This window comes from Sylvia atricapilla, chromosome 8 (genome assembly GCF_009819655.1).
Source record: "Sylvia atricapilla isolate bSylAtr1 chromosome 8, bSylAtr1.pri, whole genome shotgun sequence".
In the NCBI taxonomy this organism is placed as follows: domain Eukaryota; kingdom Metazoa; phylum Chordata; class Aves; order Passeriformes; family Sylviidae; genus Sylvia; species Sylvia atricapilla.
The window spans coordinates 31,675,873-31,694,691 of record NC_089147.1 but is presented as its reverse complement, the minus strand read 5'-3'; the positions used below and the strand labels follow the sequence as shown (position 1 = coordinate 31,694,691).

The following is an 18,819-nucleotide window of genomic DNA, read 5'->3' as shown; positions in this document are numbered from 1 at the left end:
CTGATTGCAGCTGGTTGGAAATGAATAATTCATCCTCTCCTACTGATTTTAAAGAGAGGCAAAATTATCTGATTGATGATTCTCTGAAGAATTAAGGAGATTGCATACCAAATTGGTACACATTATTTGAGCTTATTAAACATTTACAGTTGTTTAGCTGTCAGGCCCTACAAGAATCCTAAATCCAGCCCTGAAATATGTTTTTTTCTCCCTGTGGGCCCTGGTTCTACCACTTAGAGAGGGCAGGAGAGATTTAGGGACTGCGGAGCTGTCCCCACTTATGGCAGCCCATGGCAGTGCTAGTGGGTGGCAGCTCGGGAGGGACCTGCCACCAACACTGGCTCAGGCTGCTCATGGCTTTGTCCAGGTAGCTCTGAAACCTTCCTGGGAAGATCCTCTACCTTCCTTTTTTGTGGTGAAACCCTTTCAGCCAACATGTTTGAGCACTGTCCTTGTGCCCTGCAATGTTATCTTCATCCTGTGCTTGGATGAACACTTGTGTGGATTGGAGAGGGACCACAAACCCTTCTGGTGACCCACCTGTAGGTGACTCTGGGTGGCCCTTCACCCAGCCAAAGCCTGCTGGCCTTGAGTCCTTCCTGATGCTCCAACAAAGCAGGACTGGGGTCTGTTCAGAGCTGCCTCATCCACAGCTTTAACTCATAAATTCAGTTCTTACTGATTTCCATCTAATTCCCTCTGGGAGAGTCTATTCACCATTCATGGGCACAGGTTTAATGGCTAAAGAAGAAGTTTCATCATTATTACAATAAGAATCAGCTGAAAGCAGGCCTGGCCAGGACAGGAACACTTGACTGAGGACACATGAGGACACTCAACTGCAGGGAAAAGATAAAACGTTCCAGAAAGTCAAGCTCTGCACATCCAAGGATGACCAGCAGCACTCAAGGAGCAGCAGTGATGTCCAGAGCCACTAAACACCCCTCCTGGAACATCGTGGAATCATCTAGAATTGGAGGAGACCCACAAGAACCATCCAAGTCCAACCCCTGCATAGCCCAGATACTAAATCCACTGCCTGTCTTGGGCTGCAATGCAACCAAAATGTAACCAAAAGTGTGTGTTCTATTGCCATCTGTTGAAACCATCGGGGTGGTGTTTTCTTTATGTCTGCTATAACCCATCCCTCATAACTCTGTAGGGGAGGGGGGAAGTCTTCTCTTTCCCTGTTCAAACCAGCTGGGGCTGTGCTCTTTGTCTCCTCCACCACCCATCCTCCCTCCAGGGGTATCTGCTGTTCATGGGCCAGCCAGGCTCACTGCAGGGCTGAGACAATTCCATCATCCCACTGGGAGATGCTCCACCCAGGGGGAGGAGCCCAGCATTCCCACCTGGATAAAACCTGGGATTCAGAACCCCAGCACAGCCTGTTTGCACTGGATCCCCAGAGGGAGACCAGACCCCTCTCAGCACCACTGGACCTTCAGAGGAAAACTCCACCCTTCTACAGGATCATTGCTCCACCAGAACCACATCTGCCACTGCAGGAGGACTGGATTGGACTGCTCCCAACACCCTGACCAACAGCAGGGTGTCAGGCTGTGTTCTGACTCTGTCAGTGTTTGCTTTGTTTGTTTGCTTTTTTGTACTATTACTTTTTTATTTTAATATTCCCAGTAAAGAACTGTTATTCCTATTCCCATATCTTTGCCTGAGAGCCCCTTAATTTCAAAACTATAACAATTTTGAAGGAAGGGGTTTACATTCTCCATTCCAAAGCAGCCTCTGGCTTTCTCTGGCCTATCTCTCCAAATCAGGACGGTGCCCATTCCTTCATGGAGAGGGATCAGCTATGGAGCTGTGATTTGAAAAGCTGAGGATGAGCCTTCAAAGGGGATGGTGAGGAGGCGGAAGAGCACCCGCTTCTTGTAGTGGCCGAAGTAGCGGAGCCGGTACACTCCCGGCTCGGTGCCCGCCGGGATGTGCCACTCGATGGTCACATTGCTCTGGCCACGCGATCCTTTGCTCCAGTAAAACCTGGCAAACAGGCCCAAAACTGGAGTCAGCAAGGAAATCTGCATTTCGTTGGAGCTCAGTGAGATGAAGACACTCCAGGTGAGCATATTTTAAGTGCTCCCTGCGCAGGGGCAGAGCTAAACCAAGAGAGTGAACATTCACTTAAATCACAAACAAAGCCTATAATTGTTGAGCTCAGGAGTTCAGGCACCCATTTCCGCATCAAAAGCCCATTTTCTTTTACAGATTCCTTTTACAAAAGCCTTTCTGCTCAGCCCTAAAACTCTACGGAGAATGCTCAGCCTCAAAACCCCACACATCATCTGGACATGAGGGATTTTTCAGCTGGCTCTGAGGGAGCCCTTCTTGGGAAGCTGATGAAGATTCACCTACAGCTCTGAAAGGTGTCACCAGCCTTGTTGCTTTGTGGATATTTTTCCTGAAGGCTGTCATCTCCACTTTTAAATTTTTTTCTTCCAAACTGTTAAAAATTGTTGTCTGTTTATGCTGCACAGCACATCTGGCCAGTTTTCCCTGTCAGTGTCTCTTGTTTTTCTCTTTGGCATCTTGTTCGTCCCCAAGGTGTGCCAGAGGGATGGATATACAGGCTAAGGAGCAAGCTGGACCACAAACCTTCTGTCATTCCTGCCCTTCCTCCTCCCTTTCCCAAATTTACAGGCCTCCATTCCAGATTCTGGAGCCAAGGGGACCACCAGTTTTGCCAAATTAGCCCTCCCCAAACTTGAGCTGATCCTCCCCTGGAGAGCAGCACCTGCAGGGCCAGGACTAAGCTGGGGTTGGGAGCTGTGGAATGAAGCACTTCAGGTCAGACTGGGATGATTCCCTGGATTCTGTGGGACAAGGGGAATTGCTCAGGGCACCCACCTGGTGTCCCAGGAAGCGTCGTTCAGCACCACGTGCCAGCTGCTGGAAATGTCGGAGTATCTCTCCACCGTCAGGAAGTTATGCTCAGTCTGGAATAAAAACACCACAGTTTGGCAGACGCTGAAGGTACAGTCCCCACCTCCTGTGGCACTTTAAACTGGATAGGGACGGTGCTTCCTCATGCTTTACTGGCAAATGTGGGGATTATTGGCAAAGTGTTATATTTTACTGCCAAAGCACAGATTTAAACTGATAAATGATGCAAAAACTAAGCTATAGGAAGAGAATGGGCAATGACAATGTCTGTGCAAGTTGAGCGATGAAATGTATTAAGTGCTTTTCCAATTTCCTTTGTTTCGTTTAAATGAAGCAGCAGGGTGGTAGGATGGAAATTAGAGACCAGGTTTGCCCTGGATACCAACCAGATCTAACACATAATAAGGTTTAACTCCAGTAATATAAAGAGATCATAAAAATCCCAAATTCACTTTGTTGCCCTAAAAGCTTTCTGGTGGTGTTAATTCCCAAAGCACACACTTCCCTCTGGTCTCCCAGCAAGGAAAAAATCTTACCCAAATACCCATTAATCCCAAACACCCCGATTCCAGCACCATTCCATCACATTTACCGCGTTCTCTGCAGAGTTCCTGGGGTTTGCTCCTACAAAAGTCACTTCAGCAACTTCTCTCTGGGGAGAGATTGAGATTTGTATTAAAGGCTAAGCAACACATTAAAAGAATCTTTTCAACAGGCCATTTGATGTATTTAAGGGGTGGGTTGGTTTTTGTGGTGTTTTATTGTGCTTAGTTTGTTGTTGCTGTTGTTTTAAATTATTTATAATTTAGCTTGTTGCAACAGCAGTGGACAACTGATGCTTTGAACTGCTGCTCTGGGCCTTGCCATTCCAATTGTCCTGCTTGCTGGATAAGCTCCACCACTGCCCATAAAAAAAGGGAGGAAATTAGGGGATTTTTCACAATGCCTCCCTGCTTTACTGCAGGGAGTAAGGAGACAGCAGTGAGGTGAAAGCCCTTGCACTGAACATCTCATCTAAATGGTGAGCATTGAAAAGAGAACCCTTTCTGACATTTTGATTTCATTTCATTTACATTCCACAGCAGAGGCATCAAAGGTGACCTGATTGCTGCTTGTAAAAAATCACTGTACAATATTTGCCTACTTAATCAACTGCTATTTTGTTTTGAGGCAGAAGGGGAAATCTGCTTCGTGCTGAATGAAGGGCCCTAATTTTCCCCTTTATTCATCCATTTTATTCCCATTCAGTACAGTGGCATAGGCATGGAAATGCTCTGTCCCTGCCTTCTCAACCTGTTTGGTCTGAGGGCACCACAACTCATACACTTGTGGGCTGAGGGGCAAGAATTTAAAGGCAATTTCTCAAACAGCTTTTAGGGAGTCCCTGAAGCTCTCACCTCTCGATACTCTGGTCTCACTTCTTCCAGCACATCCCCAAAGGTTTTGCCGGACGGCGCGTTCTCGGCGCTGAGAAGAGGCAGCAGGGTCAAGCTGGTTACATTGAAAAGTGGGGGCTCTGGGCCACGGGGCAGCTCCTGAGTGGCATTCTGGGAGAGGGAAGATGTGCTCCTTAAACATCCACATGGGCAGCCAGGATTCCCTGAGGAACCATGGCCCTGCCTCCCAGCCTCTGCTCGCACAGACTGCAGGAATAATAAAGCGCGCGGGAAAGCAAAGCAGAGGGTCTCCATCTGTGCTCTGCCTGCTGGAGCAATCTCTGCAGGACACCTGCTGCCCTCTTGCTGGGCTCCCCTAAATCCAGCCTCAGGATAACCCGGGGTATTCCTGCCCACGGCTCCTGCCTGTCCACATGGTCACAGTGATAATGGGCACCGCCAGGTACACCAAAAATGCTGCAGATTTTTCTTTTTCCTTTTGGTAGAAAAGCAGCAGCTGAAAAGCTGGGGGTACTGATTTCCTACACTTTGAGCTGCAAAACTCCCAGAATTTCTCGAGTGGTGTCAGACCCCCATCACAGGGACTCTTTTCACACCATGGAGTGTTTCTCAAGGTGGATTCTGAAGAGAGAGGGCAGCAGTCGGGTGGCCTCAGTGAGGAACAGCCACCACCACTGAGAGGATTTAGATGTCCCCAGCAGCCCGTGGCAGGTAGGAAATGCTGCTTACCAGAGCAATAGCCTTGGCCAGGCCCCTGTACAGCTGGATGTAAGCAGAAAGGGTGTGTGGGCCGTAAATAGTAGAGGCAGCCTCATACCGTTGAACCTGGAAAGGGGAAATTTGGGAGAGGAGGGTTGGGAAGGCTCCTGAGTGGTTTGTACATTCCATTCCACCCAGCTCAAGATCAGCAGTGGGGTTTTTTACCCCCTTTCTGATAAGGAGACAGCCCCAACAACTTGCCAAAGTATTTCTGCTGTAATTTCAGGCTACTCTTCATTCTCCAACCTGTTGCAAACAGGGAGGGCCTCTTTGCTCTTCCTGTTAGCACAGTCTTTACCCTCGTTGCTCTTCCAATTATCACAGTTTTTACCCTCTTTTAAAGGCTTATGATGCAACTTGCCTCCCCCTGCAACTTTTTTGGGGTGGGATTCTTCCAACCCCAGTTCTTCCAACATTCCCTCCCAGTTCTCCCTGCCCATTTTTGTGGCAAAGGAAAAGAACTCCAAACACACATCATTCCGTGTGAATTCTTAGCCCCTGGGGCCAAAAGCTGAGCTCAGTTAGACAGATTCAATCCCCAATTTTAACATTCACCTGGTATTCCTCATAGGTGGTGATATAGTGGGTGTAGACATTGCACAGACCTGCAATCACAACGTTCATCCCTTGTGTCCCATGGGAATCAAATTCCTAGGGAAGAAAATAGAACCCTTACCTTGAAACAACCGCTTAATGCACGACTATACGTTGTTATATACATCTATATGTCGGTATTATTATTATCATATCAATATTGTATTATTGTTATGGTAGTTGGCATTATTATATATTGGCATTATTATATATTCACTCCCCAGAGAAAAAGAGGACAAATGACCTCACATTCCAGTAAATCTAGGGGGGTTTTTTGGAAGCTGATGTCTGTTTACTCCTAAAATATCAGGGATTTAAACGTGAGAAAGGCCCAGTGAATTGTGGAGAAGGCATCTGGGATTGGGATTTTATTTAGGCTGCAGCCAGAATGTGTTGATCAAATAGAAAAAATGCTTTTGCCTTTTTTCTTCTTCTTCTCTTTTTTTTTTTTTTTTTTTTTTTTTTTCCCCCAGTTGTTCTCATGTTGCAAAATCCTGGTAGGTATTAAGGAGCTGAACCCCTCCATCCCAGAGCCAAACTCATGTTGGCATCAGTTCTGCCTGGGTCTCTGTGGAATTGGCTTAATGGATGGAAACCCAATCAGTTGGTGTTTAGGGGAGGATATTCATTTCTCCTGCCTGTCAAGAAGCAGATGGAAAATCCGTCTGAAGAAAATGGGAGAAGGAAACATCTGTGGGACACAAGCCCTGTGAGCCCAGCTGGGAGGGGAGGAGGGAAAACCAGGAGGCTCAAGAGAAGAGAAGTTCCAGACGTGCTGCAACTCACACTTTTAACAGCTTCCCGGAGCCTGCGTCCAGACATGGTCCTAGGGCATGGAGGGAACAAAGTCAGGCTCCAGAATCATGGAATCCCAGGATCCCTGAGGCTGGAAAACCCCTCCCAGCCCACGGAGTCCCAGCTGTGCCCCGTGCCCACCTTGTCCCCAGCCCGGAGCACTGAGTGCCACCTCCAGCCCTGCCTTGGACACCTCCAGCCATGGGCACTCCAAAGCTCCCTGGGCAGCCCCTGCCAAGGCCTCAGCACCCTTTCCATGGAGAAATTCCTGCTGCTGGCCAAGCTGAGCCTCCCCTGGCCCAGCCTGAGGCCGTTTGCCCTTGTCCTGTCCCTGTTCCCTGGCAGCAGAGCCCAAACCCCCCTGGAGTTGTGGAGAGCAGGGATCTAAGGCAGGAATTGCTGGCTGGACTTGTAACACTCACCAGAAATTCCCACAGCAGCTTCAGCACTGCCCATCATCCCTTAAAGCCTCTATACACAAGTTCAACCAAAACACCTCAAAAGATTTCACACCCATCACCACGGCCAGGGAGGGGCTGGAAGAACCCCAGGGCAGGGTAGAAATAAAGATACTAGAGATAAACCATTATCCTAATTAAATTTGCATCATTGCACCTCCAACAGTCAGTGCAATTCTTCATTATGGCGTTTGTGGTGCCAAAAACAGAATCAAAGTCAAGAAATCCCTTTGGTTTCCTTGGAACTGCATTTTGTTACAACCAAAATTACTCAGGAAGCCTGTGCATCTCAGTCCTTCTCAGGGTGAGTTTGGGGACAATTCTGAGCCTACCCCCCTTTCTACCTGCAGGCAGAACTGTTCCAGGAGGTTTGGATGAAATCTGGCTGCAGTAAATAGAGCAAGACCCAAGGAATACACACGTGAACTCCCCAGGAACAGCGACGATTGCCAGGGATCCAATGGCAGCGATCTGCACGTCCACGATGTCCGGGTGCCAAGGGTGGGGCCAGGTCATCTAAGGGGCATGAAAAAGTGCACATAAATACTCTAGTTTGGCAGGGAAGGGGAAAAAAAGAAAAGCTGAGGTGTTTTCCATCCTACAGCCATCAGCGAGAAAGATAAAGTAATTTATTTTGTGAATTTATTTATAAATTAAAGTTACTTGTGAAACACGTGAGAAGGTGTCCTACCTTCAGATGATGTCTGACTGTAAGAGTCACACAAGGCACAAGTAAATACCATGGGTAAGGCAAAATAAACCCTAAACAAGGTGGTGCCAGAGGGGCAGATTTAGGCAAAGTGGGTAAAGAAGGTCAGGGTAGCACTAGAAACCCCTCACCTGCATGGAAGAAGAATAGATTTGGGATTGATGAGGAGATGAAAAATCCCACTCCAGCGAGCCAAAAAAGGGTTTTTTTTCTGAGAAGCAATTTGCAGGGGGCAAAACATGGATGACAAAACTTGGTGAAGCACGTCAAGAAGCAGGAGGCCTGCCAGGGCATCCCTAAAACATGCTAAAGCCATAAGAATAAAGTGTGATTTACTCTCAGTTACACCATCCTGCATGGAGGAGGAGGCTGGGGCCTCTTTTGGGGAGAGCTGAGGTGAGGAGCTGATTGAACACAGAGTGACAGCAGGGAAGCTTTTAAGGAGGCTGGTGAAAGGAATAACAATGACTTTCCTTATCCAGATGGCCTCCTCTAAGTGCTCTGAAGAAGCCTGGACATGATCCCTCTGCAGCAGCCCATTTGCCTCAGTGCCAAGGGAGCACCAGGTGGGAAAAGGAGCAGCGATTTCCACTTGGAGTCGTAAAGCAGGATTTGGGGAGAGCTCAGAAAGTGCTGAGCATGGGGATGGGCTGGGGTCCCTGGGACAGCAGCTCTGCAGAGCCCATGCAGCCTGTGCTCCCTCCTTGTTCTCCACCAGACATCACAGACATGGCCCTGACAAACCCGTGAGGGGCTGGGATCTGTGCTCCCAGCCCAGCCCAGTGCTCCCTGCACTGCCCAGGGCACACACGGGTGTGTCCTCACCTCTCCCGTGCTGAAGAGGATGGGCTTGGGGCTGTGGCAGGCTTTGGTTTCGTTCGACGGCTCTCCCAGCAGCTGGTCCCGGATCTGATCCCAAAATGGGTCCCCTTCTACTGAGCCTGGAGGGGGAAACATCTTCAAACGCTGTTCCTCAGCTGGCCCAGCAGCTCTCAGACACACACTCCCTGCTCCCAGCTCACAGGGCTGGGATATTTCTCAGTGGGCTCTGACCACCTCCCTTTCCTGGGGTGGTTTGAAGAGCTTGAGCTCCAGCCCAGCTCAGCCCCATCCTGGCAGCCTTCAAATGAGCAGGAGAGTCCCAAACCAGCTCTTTCTTCTCCCTATTCCCCATCCCATCCCCTTGCTCTCCTTCCCCCAGGGCATGGCCATACCCTTTTCCCAAAGGGATGCAGACAAACCTGCGAGGCGGTTCCCTCCACCTTCCTAAAAGCCATCCCTTTGGATGCTGTGAAGTGACCCTGGGGGTTTCAGTCCCTCTGGGGGCTGCCCCGTGCCCTCCCTGTTCCTACAAAGCCACTTTGGGATCTGCCCCCAAATTACCTTGGGTGAAGTTGAAAGCCCCCACTCCGTCAATAGTCCCTGCAGCAAAGCTGTGCCCCAGGGCTGGTTTGCAGGTTTTAACCTAAATCAGAAGAGGGGAAGGGAAGGGAGAAGAGAGAAGAACATTGCCCTCGTTGTGGCACAGGTGCTGCTGCGGGAATAGGGCATTCCCTGCTGCTCTCACCGTGTGTGTGGTATTGATCTCCACGGACACGCTGGTCATGTTCACCCACTGGTGGGCTGAGCTCAGGGGTCCCGTCACCTCCTGGGAGGCTTTTTCATACAGCTCCTAAGGGACACACGAGGTGGAAAGAAATCCTTGAGGGACAGGTGGTCAGAAGCCCAGCTGTGCTGAGGAACAGCCCTGTGGATCATTTCCCCAGGCCTCTTCCAGGCACTGATGCACATCTGTGTCCCCAAGTCCCTCTGTTTCTGTCACCCTGCAAGCTCTCCCTGTCTCAGGGAGGGAGGACACTTCTCTTTTACAGCTGAAACAGCTGAAAAGCTGTTTCAGCAGGATGGCAACTTCCTTCTGCTGGTTGCCACCTCTGGGCATTTCTCACATCCTAGACCAAGCAGAAAAATGTTTTCTGTGGGAAAGAAGCGTTTTGCTCTACTCACTGCCTCAAAGTGCTGGGCCTCTGCTGTGTATTTACTGCACCCCTGACAGCTGAAGGTATTCACCACACACCCTCAGCCCTGCAGGGAATGGTTTTCTAGCCTCAGGTTGGTCCGTGGGAAAGGTTGCCAGAAGTTATGCAGGTTTAGTGACGCTCCTGGAAGGAACTGAGGGCACAGCCTTTGAAGGCTAGGAGTCTGAGGTGTCAAAGACAGCAGCAGTGTTTTTCCTCTGTGTTTGGTGCACACAGCAGGACTCCTGGACTGGGGACAGAGGCAGGATCAGCCTGGAGTGACTTCAGGGCACAGCCTCTGGAACAGTGATTAAAGCGAAAGCCACCATCAAGCCTCCTGCTCTTCCTCCTCTGCTGGACACGCTCCAGTTCCTACAAGCTGCTGTCCCTGAAATGCTGCCAGAAGCTCTCCTTGCACTCACTGCTCTCACGTCCCACGGGGGGGGAAGCAGCAAGCTCAACCCTGGGTGGCTTCAGCGCCCACAGGTGACAAAAGGAGCCCTTAGGGCTGAGGAAGTGCAGGGCTGAGCAGAGCAAGGGGAGCATTCTCTGTGGGGGCTTAAGGCAAACGTTTTACCTCACATTTGTGTCAGTTTGGGAATGTGATGCCAAAGTGGCCCACAAGTTTAGTGGTGGTGTCTCTGAGTTCTTCCAGGAGGATTTTTCCCATCGTGATGCCTTTGAGATGAATGGGAGGGAGGGAGAGAGGGTAAGAGGGGACATCCTCACTATGTCCCAGTGAGGAATACTGAGATCAAAGCCCCAAATCTACCCTTTCAAATGACAACACCTCCAATGATCCAAATAAATCCAAATAAAAGTATGTGTTGTCCAGCCTAAATTCAGGTTTCTAACAAGATGTGTTGTACCTCAGGAAATTTTTCACTACCATGAAGATCTCCTACACTGCCCAACAAATTCCAGGCTCTGATTCTGATGGACAGAGACATCACCAGCTGGTTGCAGAGCTCATTTTCCCATTAAAAACAAAACCAAGGAACTTTAGAGTCTAATTGGAGTCAACAAACACTCACCAAAAACAGGTACAAGATAGATAGAATAGGGAAGATGGAAGATGGAAGACAGAAGGTAGAAGACGGAATATCCAGAGGGAAGGGATCCACAAGGCTCATCGAGTTGCTGCAATGAGCATGAATTCCTGTCATAGCAGCACTCACACACACTCAGAAAGCAGAATATCCCTTACCTTTGCTTTCAGGTAGATGTTTTGCCCTATAATCCTGGTGCTCTCAAACATATCATTCCCAGGCCCCTTGGCCATGCACATGGAAGCCTGTTGGGAAATTTGGTGATCAGTGATTATGGAGAGCAGCTGGCACGGCCAGGTGCTTGTCACACTGTGAGAACTGAGGGCTTCTTGCAGGCCACATCAAAATTAGGCACGGGGTTACCACACTCAAGGTAGATTTGGGGTGAATGAGCAGAAAATTGGGTGTGTGAAGGACAAAACGCAGTTAATTACTGCAATAGGCATCCAGGCCAGAGCAAAAAGAGGTGGGTTGTTTTTTTTTTTCACTTTCAGTGGCCTCCCCATGCACAGGGGTGGGGCAGAGGGCCCTGCAGAGGGTGGGACAGGGGGTCACACTCACCCCTCCGATGGGACAGCTGCTCTGGGGGTTGTCACAGGACTCGCCCGTGTTGGCACAGAACGGGCCCCGCGTGTTGGGGGACACGTCTCCCAGGTTGGACGAGGCAAAAGCGGCCACAAAAGAGCCCTGCCAAGGCCAGAGGAGCATTGCAGTGCCTTGCAGGGAAAGCTGCGCAGCCCAGCTCTCCCTGCAGCTGCTGTGGTCACCGAGCAGGACCCTGGTTTATTCCGTAAATCACCGGGAGCACTGGGATGAGGGGGTTAGGCACATCCCAAGGGGTGGGGCAGAGAGAGCAGGGGAGAACTGGATGCACACGATGCCATTTCAGGGAGAACTTCACGCCTCCTTGGTGTGCAGACAGCGTTTCCTCCTCCCCCCCTCCCACCTCAGTTCTTCTCAGCATGTTGCCATCTTCTCATGTTGCTGATCAGATGTTTATAGGTCATTGGAACACCTTGCATGGGATTTGTTTTTTTCCTTCCAGGCATTCACCCTGACTGATTTACAGGGGAAGAACTATTGGAGCTGACTGCAGGGACGCTTTCCAGGTTGTTCAAGGCTTGAACCCTCCCAGGGATGGGCAACCACAACCTCCCCAGATTTTAATCAACATAAATGTGAGTTAGTCCTCAAGTCTGGATGACTGCCACTGATCACTGGTTTGGAAAGTCAAGAAGACACCTTCCAATTTCCCCTCTGTAGGGGAAAAAGGGAATAAATCAAAACATTTGCCCGAGCCACGCGTTTCTGTGTTTTCCTTGCTGTCCCACCTCACCCCAGCCCTGTTTCACCCATTCCCTCGGGCACTCCCACCTCTCCAGGGAGCATTCCTTTGTTCTTCTCCTGCTCGAAGAGGTAGGAGGCGTAGCCCACGTTGTCGCTGTTCACCAGGTGGTTGGAGTTGTTCATGCTCACCGGGTGCACGGCAAACCAGCTGAGGAGGGGCCACACAGAGAAAATGCTCTGCTCACCCCTTCAGTTCACTTGGATTGGCCTGTTCAGTCTTGTGTATTTGTGGGGGTTTTCTTTGGGAGAATACACTCAGAGACTGGTGGTGCTTAGGGATGGATTAGCAGGGGCACAGGATTCCCATCCTCTCTCTCCCTTCCTAACCACAGAGGCTCATGGCTGTAACAATCCAGGCCTTGAGTGGACACAGGAATTTGTCACTGACATTATCAGGGCCACCAAGAGCTCCTTCAGGCCTGAAGTGACTCTTGCAGTAACCCAGAGAATTATGTTTTGCCGGGATTTTTATATTCAAAGGAACAAGGAGGAGTAACCCATGTAAAAAAGGCGGGGAAATGGGACACCTCCATCCTTACAAAGAGTAATGAGGGTATGGAGAAAACCCGGCTGCTCTGATGGTCACTACCTGATAAGGCCTAGCTCGTGTCCGTCCTCATCCACCATCTTCAGCAGCAGCATTTCTTTATCCGTGTTGGAGGAATACCTGCATGGGAACAGAGCAGGGAAATCCCACCAGAGTCAGGGCTGTGGTCATGCTCTGCATTGCTCTGGCAGGTTAAATCCCCACTTGGCTGAACAAGGATGTGAAAAGGTCATTCCAGGTACTACCAGCACACAGGGAGGCCTGAGAGACACATCTGATACCAGCTGGGAAGGGAAGAGCTGTGGCTGTCGCTGTCACTGTCACTGTCACTGCTCCTCCAGGCAATGGAGATAACACAGATTCATGCACCAAGGATGGCACTTTAATGCCCTCTGACCTTTCATTTGTTACATAAAGCACGAGGCCACATCCTTGACCAATTCCTCATGCCTGGAGAGCACAACTACAGCTTTTCAAGCCCTTTTCAAGCAGTTAGTTTTTTTTCTCCTGCCTGGGGAAATTTTACCTGTTCCGCTCGGACTCCGGGTTGGCGAGGTAGGAGAAAGGGCTCCGGTTGATCTGGCTGTTTTCTACTGTGCCTCTGTTTATAAAGAGCCTTCCTTTCTTCATGTTCTCATGGGCAATATCTATGCTCTGCAAAGCAGCAAGGTAAGGGACTATCAGTCTGTAAGGCACATGGGAAGTTATCTGGAAAAACTTTCTTTCCATCCCCAACCTTTCCTTGGGATTTGGGGGTGCTTCTCTGTTTGGGGTTTTTTTCCTAAACTCATCTAAAATTCTAGAAAATCACGATAGCATTTTTAAACCAACAACTACCTCTGAAGGAAAGCATTCAAGCTGCCTCTGAAGGAAGTCCTCCAACCTCCCGCTTTTTCGGGCAAACACGAGCCCACCTCAAAGCGCGCTTTGCGGGGATGGAGGTGCCACCCCAAACACCGTGGCCACGGCTGTGCCGGGTGACACTGACCTTCACGATGCCATTGACGATGGAGTTGAGGGCTGGCCCGACCAGCCCTTTGCTGGTGATCCAGAAGAGGGTGTGCTGGAAGTACCCGCCAGGCCCCGAGTGCGTGTGGGTGCCGCTGAGGATGACGTTGTCCTGCCGGTACAGCTCGCCGTATTTGCTCCGCAGCCGCTGCAGCACCTGAGGTGCCGTGAGGATTGGGGAGTTAATTCCTTCTTTTTAGATAGATATCCCGTATAAAAATATATACTGTATCAAATGCCTCCGCCTCCTTGAAATAAAAGTGTGGTGCGACTACAAGTCGCTTCCAGGAATAGGAGAGCCGTTCATCTGCAAAATAAAAGGAGTCCCCACCAGGAGATGGGTCCTCTCCGGAGATGGGATTGGCAATGACCCGATGATCATCGCCTGATTGGATCTGATCTACATGGGACTGGCGGGCATGTGAATGCCAAGTTCCCATAAATCTAATCAGGAGCCCCAACACTGCCCGAAAAACCATTCACCAGATCAGCAGAGGGAAAGAAAAGAAATATGAATTTGAAACACCAACAGAGTGGACAATGGGGTGAGGCAACTTTTGCCTCGAGCAAGAAAAACTGTAAAAAATGGACTGTGTGTGCGCAGAATTTGTGAACGGGGAGGATACGGCACGCTGTTGGATCTGAGGTTCACCCAGCATCGATCCTGGGATCCGTGCTGTCCAATTGTGTTTGGCGCTTTTTTCCCATAAAATTCTAATTCGCAAAATTTTATCGATAAATCGTCATTCTTTTATGAGATTGGACTCGTTATTTATAACATGAGGGGAATGGGGTGCTCCTAAAAACCCCTTCTGCCCGAAGGCTGCAGGGGTTTGTGCCCAACTCTTGCAAAAACACCTCAACCATCCACCCCTCTCCTCGCTCTTCTCTTTCTGCCCACCACAACAAGGAGATTCTAGCTGTTGGCTTGCCAAGAGCCTCAAAACAGGAATATCTGGTATAAAAAGACCTTTACATCCAACCTGAAGTGAATCCCAGAATGATCCACAGCTCCTCCCCATTTCCCTCATTCCTCTGCTGCATTAGAGGCACCATGATAACGCATTTGCCATTCAAAATTTCTCCCGGCAATTTTTCCGCTGAGACAAGAGTGAGCCAAAGCCAGCCTCCTTTGCTGAGGGGTCCAGCAGAGAAAATCCCCAGGGGAACAACCACCCAGCCCGACCCTTGTACCTCCAGCCTGACCCTCTGGGACACCATTCCAATGTCAATGCTGACGAACACGACCCGTGAGGAGCCCTCGGGGTCGGCCACGATGAAGGCTCGGCTGTAGAGGCGGGACAGCAGCCCCCCGCCCACCTGCTCGGGGTTGGCATAGCCCATCTGCAAGAGAGGAGACAAGTCACGAATCTCCAGCACGGACACTGAGCCACTTATTCCTCTGGATGCATTTCCCTGAGCAGATTTGCCCCAGGGGTCAGGGGACTCGTTCAGCAACTCTGAGCTGCAGCTCCATCTTGCCCCACTGTTGTGTTTTATCTTCTTTGGCCAGGGCAGGGATTAAATGCTCAGGACAGTATTTCATGTTCAGACTCAGATGTTTATTTATTCTTATTACAGCTATAAGTTCTATTTATATTTTTATATGTTTATTATTTCTTATTACATCTATAAATAATAAGAATTAATATTTTTAAAAATATAAATCTGTATTACAGTCTCACAAGCTGTGAGTTCTACAGCACTTCTAGCTAACAAACCAAAAATGGAGCCCTGTCTCTCTCTCTCTCCAAGGCCTTTAAGGATAAACTGTCCAATTAAGAAATGACACCTAGATTATTTTTACTTTTAACCCAATAACCGACCACCCACGACGCCCACAATGTGGACTTTTCTACCCAACTACAAAACACCACCCAGGCCTATGAAAAAGGAGGTGAAAAAGAAGGACTCAGCCTCTGCCCTAAAACCTCCATCTTGCTTTTAATATATTGTACTGTATTCTAAAACTTTAAACTCTAATTTTCCATCCTGTGATATCACACACTTCTATTCAAACTCCACACCCACAATCCCAGTGTTGTCACTCAGTTCTGGAAGCCTCCCCCAAGGCCTCAGGTCAAGTGCAGTGTTCTCTTGGGGGTCAGTGCCTGTCAGCACAGAGAGTCTGAAATTCTCAGTGACCAGGGCTCCAACGCCCCACAGTTCCAACAATCATGGAATGGTTGGGCTTCGAAGAGGCCTGAAAGCCCCTCTCCTCCCAACCCCCTGCCATGGGCAGGGACACCTCCCACCAGCCCACGTTGCTCCAAGCCTGAAAGACATTTCAGCTTATGTTTGAAGGCGACGCATATTTGGCAAGGCAGAGGCTCCAATCCAGAAATCCTGAGAAAAAAATACTCACAAAGGATGAAAAATCAGTATTTCACCAGCCCCACGAGGAATTCCCCCAACTCACCAGGGGGACTTGTGCCACAGGCCCGGTGCAGTCAGCTCTGCCAACACCCACCAAGTACTTTGCTTCTTCTACTACATTGTTGTTGTCGTTGTTGTTGGAATCTGGAAGAGCAACAACTGGCAGATCAGTGGACACACAAGTGAGAAGAATCAGGGACAAAAGAGCCCCAAGGGCTCTGGCTGAGTGCTCTGGGTGGATTTCCAGGGGGCTGCCAGTGTGCTCAGGCTCGGGAGGTCTCTGGGATGCCAAAGGGTGGAGCAGGCATGAGGAATCACTCAGGGAGCTCTCCAGAGGGGTCACTGCACTGTGTCAAATGGGGGGTGATGCACAGCCAGGGGGAAAAAGCCCAGCACTCCCAGTTAAACCCTCCAAGCCCACCAGGACCATGCAGGAAGCAGACCCAAGTTCTGTTTCACACAGACAATTCAGCTCAGCGGTGGTAGGAACAAAGGGATGGTGTGTCAGCAGCTAGGGAAGAGAGAAGGGCACATCCAACACATCCTCTGTCCAGTGCTGGTGCCCTGGTCCTCCCCCAAAACCCACAGCAGAGCCAGCTGAAGGTCAGAGACGGGAAAAGCAGTTCTGAGCAGTGATTCCCAGGCAAATGGTGAGGAAAAGGTCTCCCAAAGGAGATCATGTCTCATCCCAGCCACCAGGAAGGTGCAGAAATCCTTCCACGATGGACAAACCAGTGGGAGAAAAGCCATCAAATTGTAATCAATCAGAAATGTTATCTGCATCTCAGGAAATCCCAGAGCCACAAATCACTGGAGGCTGAGATAACACTGTGGGAAAATACGGAATATTTCTGTGTGCTTGCTCTGTTCCCACAGCCCTCCCCAGGCAGCTGCTGCTGCCCAAGGCAGGGCTTTGGGATCAGGGGATGCTGCATCTTCCCAGCCTGGCCTTTCCTGGGCTGTCACTTGGAACACAGGAGAAGGGAAACACTCACACTGGCCACAGACTGAGGCCATTTCTGTCATTTGAAATGACACCCCCTTAGAACTACCCTTCCTCCTCCTCCTCCCCTACCTCGAGCTCTGATACAGAGGAGAATCAAAACTCCGCAAAACTCTGACCTGTTATAGCCTGGAAACATGAAGTTTTGAGTCCCAAATGTGAACTACATCCTATCTGAGACCGAAATCCAGAAGCTGGAAGGTCCCATTTACATTGAGTCCAGCTCATGCTCTGTGCCTGGGGATGGGCTGGGAGGCATCACTGGGCTGTGGTGGGGCTGTAAAACCTCTTGGTCAAACCCCAGGAGTGAGGGGCTCTCAGGATCCTCTGCAGCAGGCAGAGAGAGGGAAGGAAGGAGGGAAGGAAGGGATGGATCCCTGCAGCCCACCCCAGGGCTCTTCACCCATGCCCAGAGAGCTGCTCCCGTGCCTGGGTGGAAGGACCACGTGCAGAGGTGGTGCTGACAGCTCAGCAGTGGCCTGGAGACCTCCACCTGTCGCACTTTAATGTCAGTCCTCCCCTGGGGCAGAGGGGCTGGGGGAGCTCCACTTGCCATCGGTGTTGGTGGCGAGGAAGTGCAGGACCAGCAGCACCACGGTCAGGGCGATCATCAGCGCCAGGCACACGATCAGGATCACCTCCAGCCGGGAGAAGGAGCACCTGGACCTCTTGCCACGCATGCTGGGGGCACTGTGGGGGCAGAAAGGAGCCCGTGGGACATCCCAGTGAGGGGCACATCCCGCCCAGAGCTCACATCCCACCCTCAAGGGCTGTTTGTGCCCCCCGCACCAGCCTCACGCAGCAGCACAGATGGGAAGCGGAGATTTATTTCTCAGCTTAAGACAGCAAAAATGTGTCTCCTGCTGGCAGCAATCACTCCCTGACACCAGGCCTGACAGGACAGGGAGAGCACCCAAATTCCTGAATCTGTGTCTCCCAGGACACTCCGCTCACCCTTCTGAAGAGATCTGGGAATAAACCCCACACTATTCCACCAGGTGCTGTGTTCTCTGAGCAGCTGAAGGAGATGCTGAAGCTCATGATAATGCTGTCATCATATAATAAACATCAATTTAGGAATCTCAGCGTCGAGGTCCCTCCAAACCCACACCAGCGTGTGAGTCTGTGATTGTTCTGTGATTAGCAAAGGACGAATGAGGCAGAGCATCTGGTTTTCCTGGCGGCAACATTTGCCAGCCCTGGTGAAGCTCCTGCCTCCGGGCTATTCCTCACAGGGAACTGCCCCTGAAACAATGAACCCGCAGGAAACAACTGGAATGGGCACGAAGGGTCCTGAAAAGGTTGCAGTGAGGGAGGTCATCAGCAGAGAGCCAAGTGGTGGCTTAGACTTGCTCCAGGTGACCTCTCTTATCGGCTTCTTCTGCTACAGCACTCATGGCCAGGGCTGAATTTCACAGAGCAAATACTGTAGTGGCAACAAATTTAACACTACAAGTTTCCTTCCTTCCCTCTGTCCAGAACCATCCCAGCACCAGCCTGAAACATGCTCAGCATCACACTCGCACTTATCATCACCCCAACTAATAATCTGCCCCAAAACCACTGAAAAAAACAAACCTCGCTCCTGTGGGATCCCAGGGGAATCTTACCTGAGCTCCCTCACCCGTCCCAGCTGCTTCCAGCTCGACACCTGCTCCAAGCTGGGAAGTTCAGCTGGAAAATTCTTGCTGAGTAACCCCGTGAGTCAAGCGTGGCACAAGATAAGGAGAAACCAATCAATAATTTTAATCCCACAAGGAGGTGATGGGAGGTTTTTCCCCGGTGTGTTTATGTTGAGCTGCAGACAGCATCTCCTTCTCCCAAAATAACCTTTCCAGGACTGCACTGCTCAGCTCTGGCGCTC

The 18,819-nt window shown here is 50.2% G+C and overlaps 1 protein-coding gene across 1 annotated transcript; it reads right to left on the bottom strand.

Moving 5' to 3' along the window:
* Nucleotides 1-1,593: 1,593 nt before the first annotated feature.
* ASAH2 (N-acylsphingosine amidohydrolase 2) lies at nt 1,594-17,793 on the bottom strand. The gene is made up of 20 exons (XM_066324518.1): nt 17,523-17,793; nt 15,996-16,095; nt 14,771-14,920; nt 13,557-13,733; nt 13,095-13,222; nt 12,611-12,688; nt 12,049-12,169; nt 11,236-11,361; nt 10,833-10,919; nt 9,178-9,282; nt 8,994-9,075; nt 8,436-8,551; nt 7,323-7,417; nt 6,435-6,474; nt 5,610-5,705; nt 5,025-5,120; nt 4,296-4,445; nt 3,491-3,550; nt 2,863-2,951; nt 1,594-1,998 (listed from the first exon to the last, which is right to left on the bottom strand). Exons 1-20 carry the CDS (start codon nt 17,633-17,635, stop codon nt 1,812-1,814), a joined length of 2,196 nt encoding a protein of 731 aa, XP_066180615.1. The 5' UTR covers nt 17,636-17,793; the 3' UTR covers nt 1,594-1,811.
* Nucleotides 17,794-18,819: the final 1,026 nt, after the last annotated feature.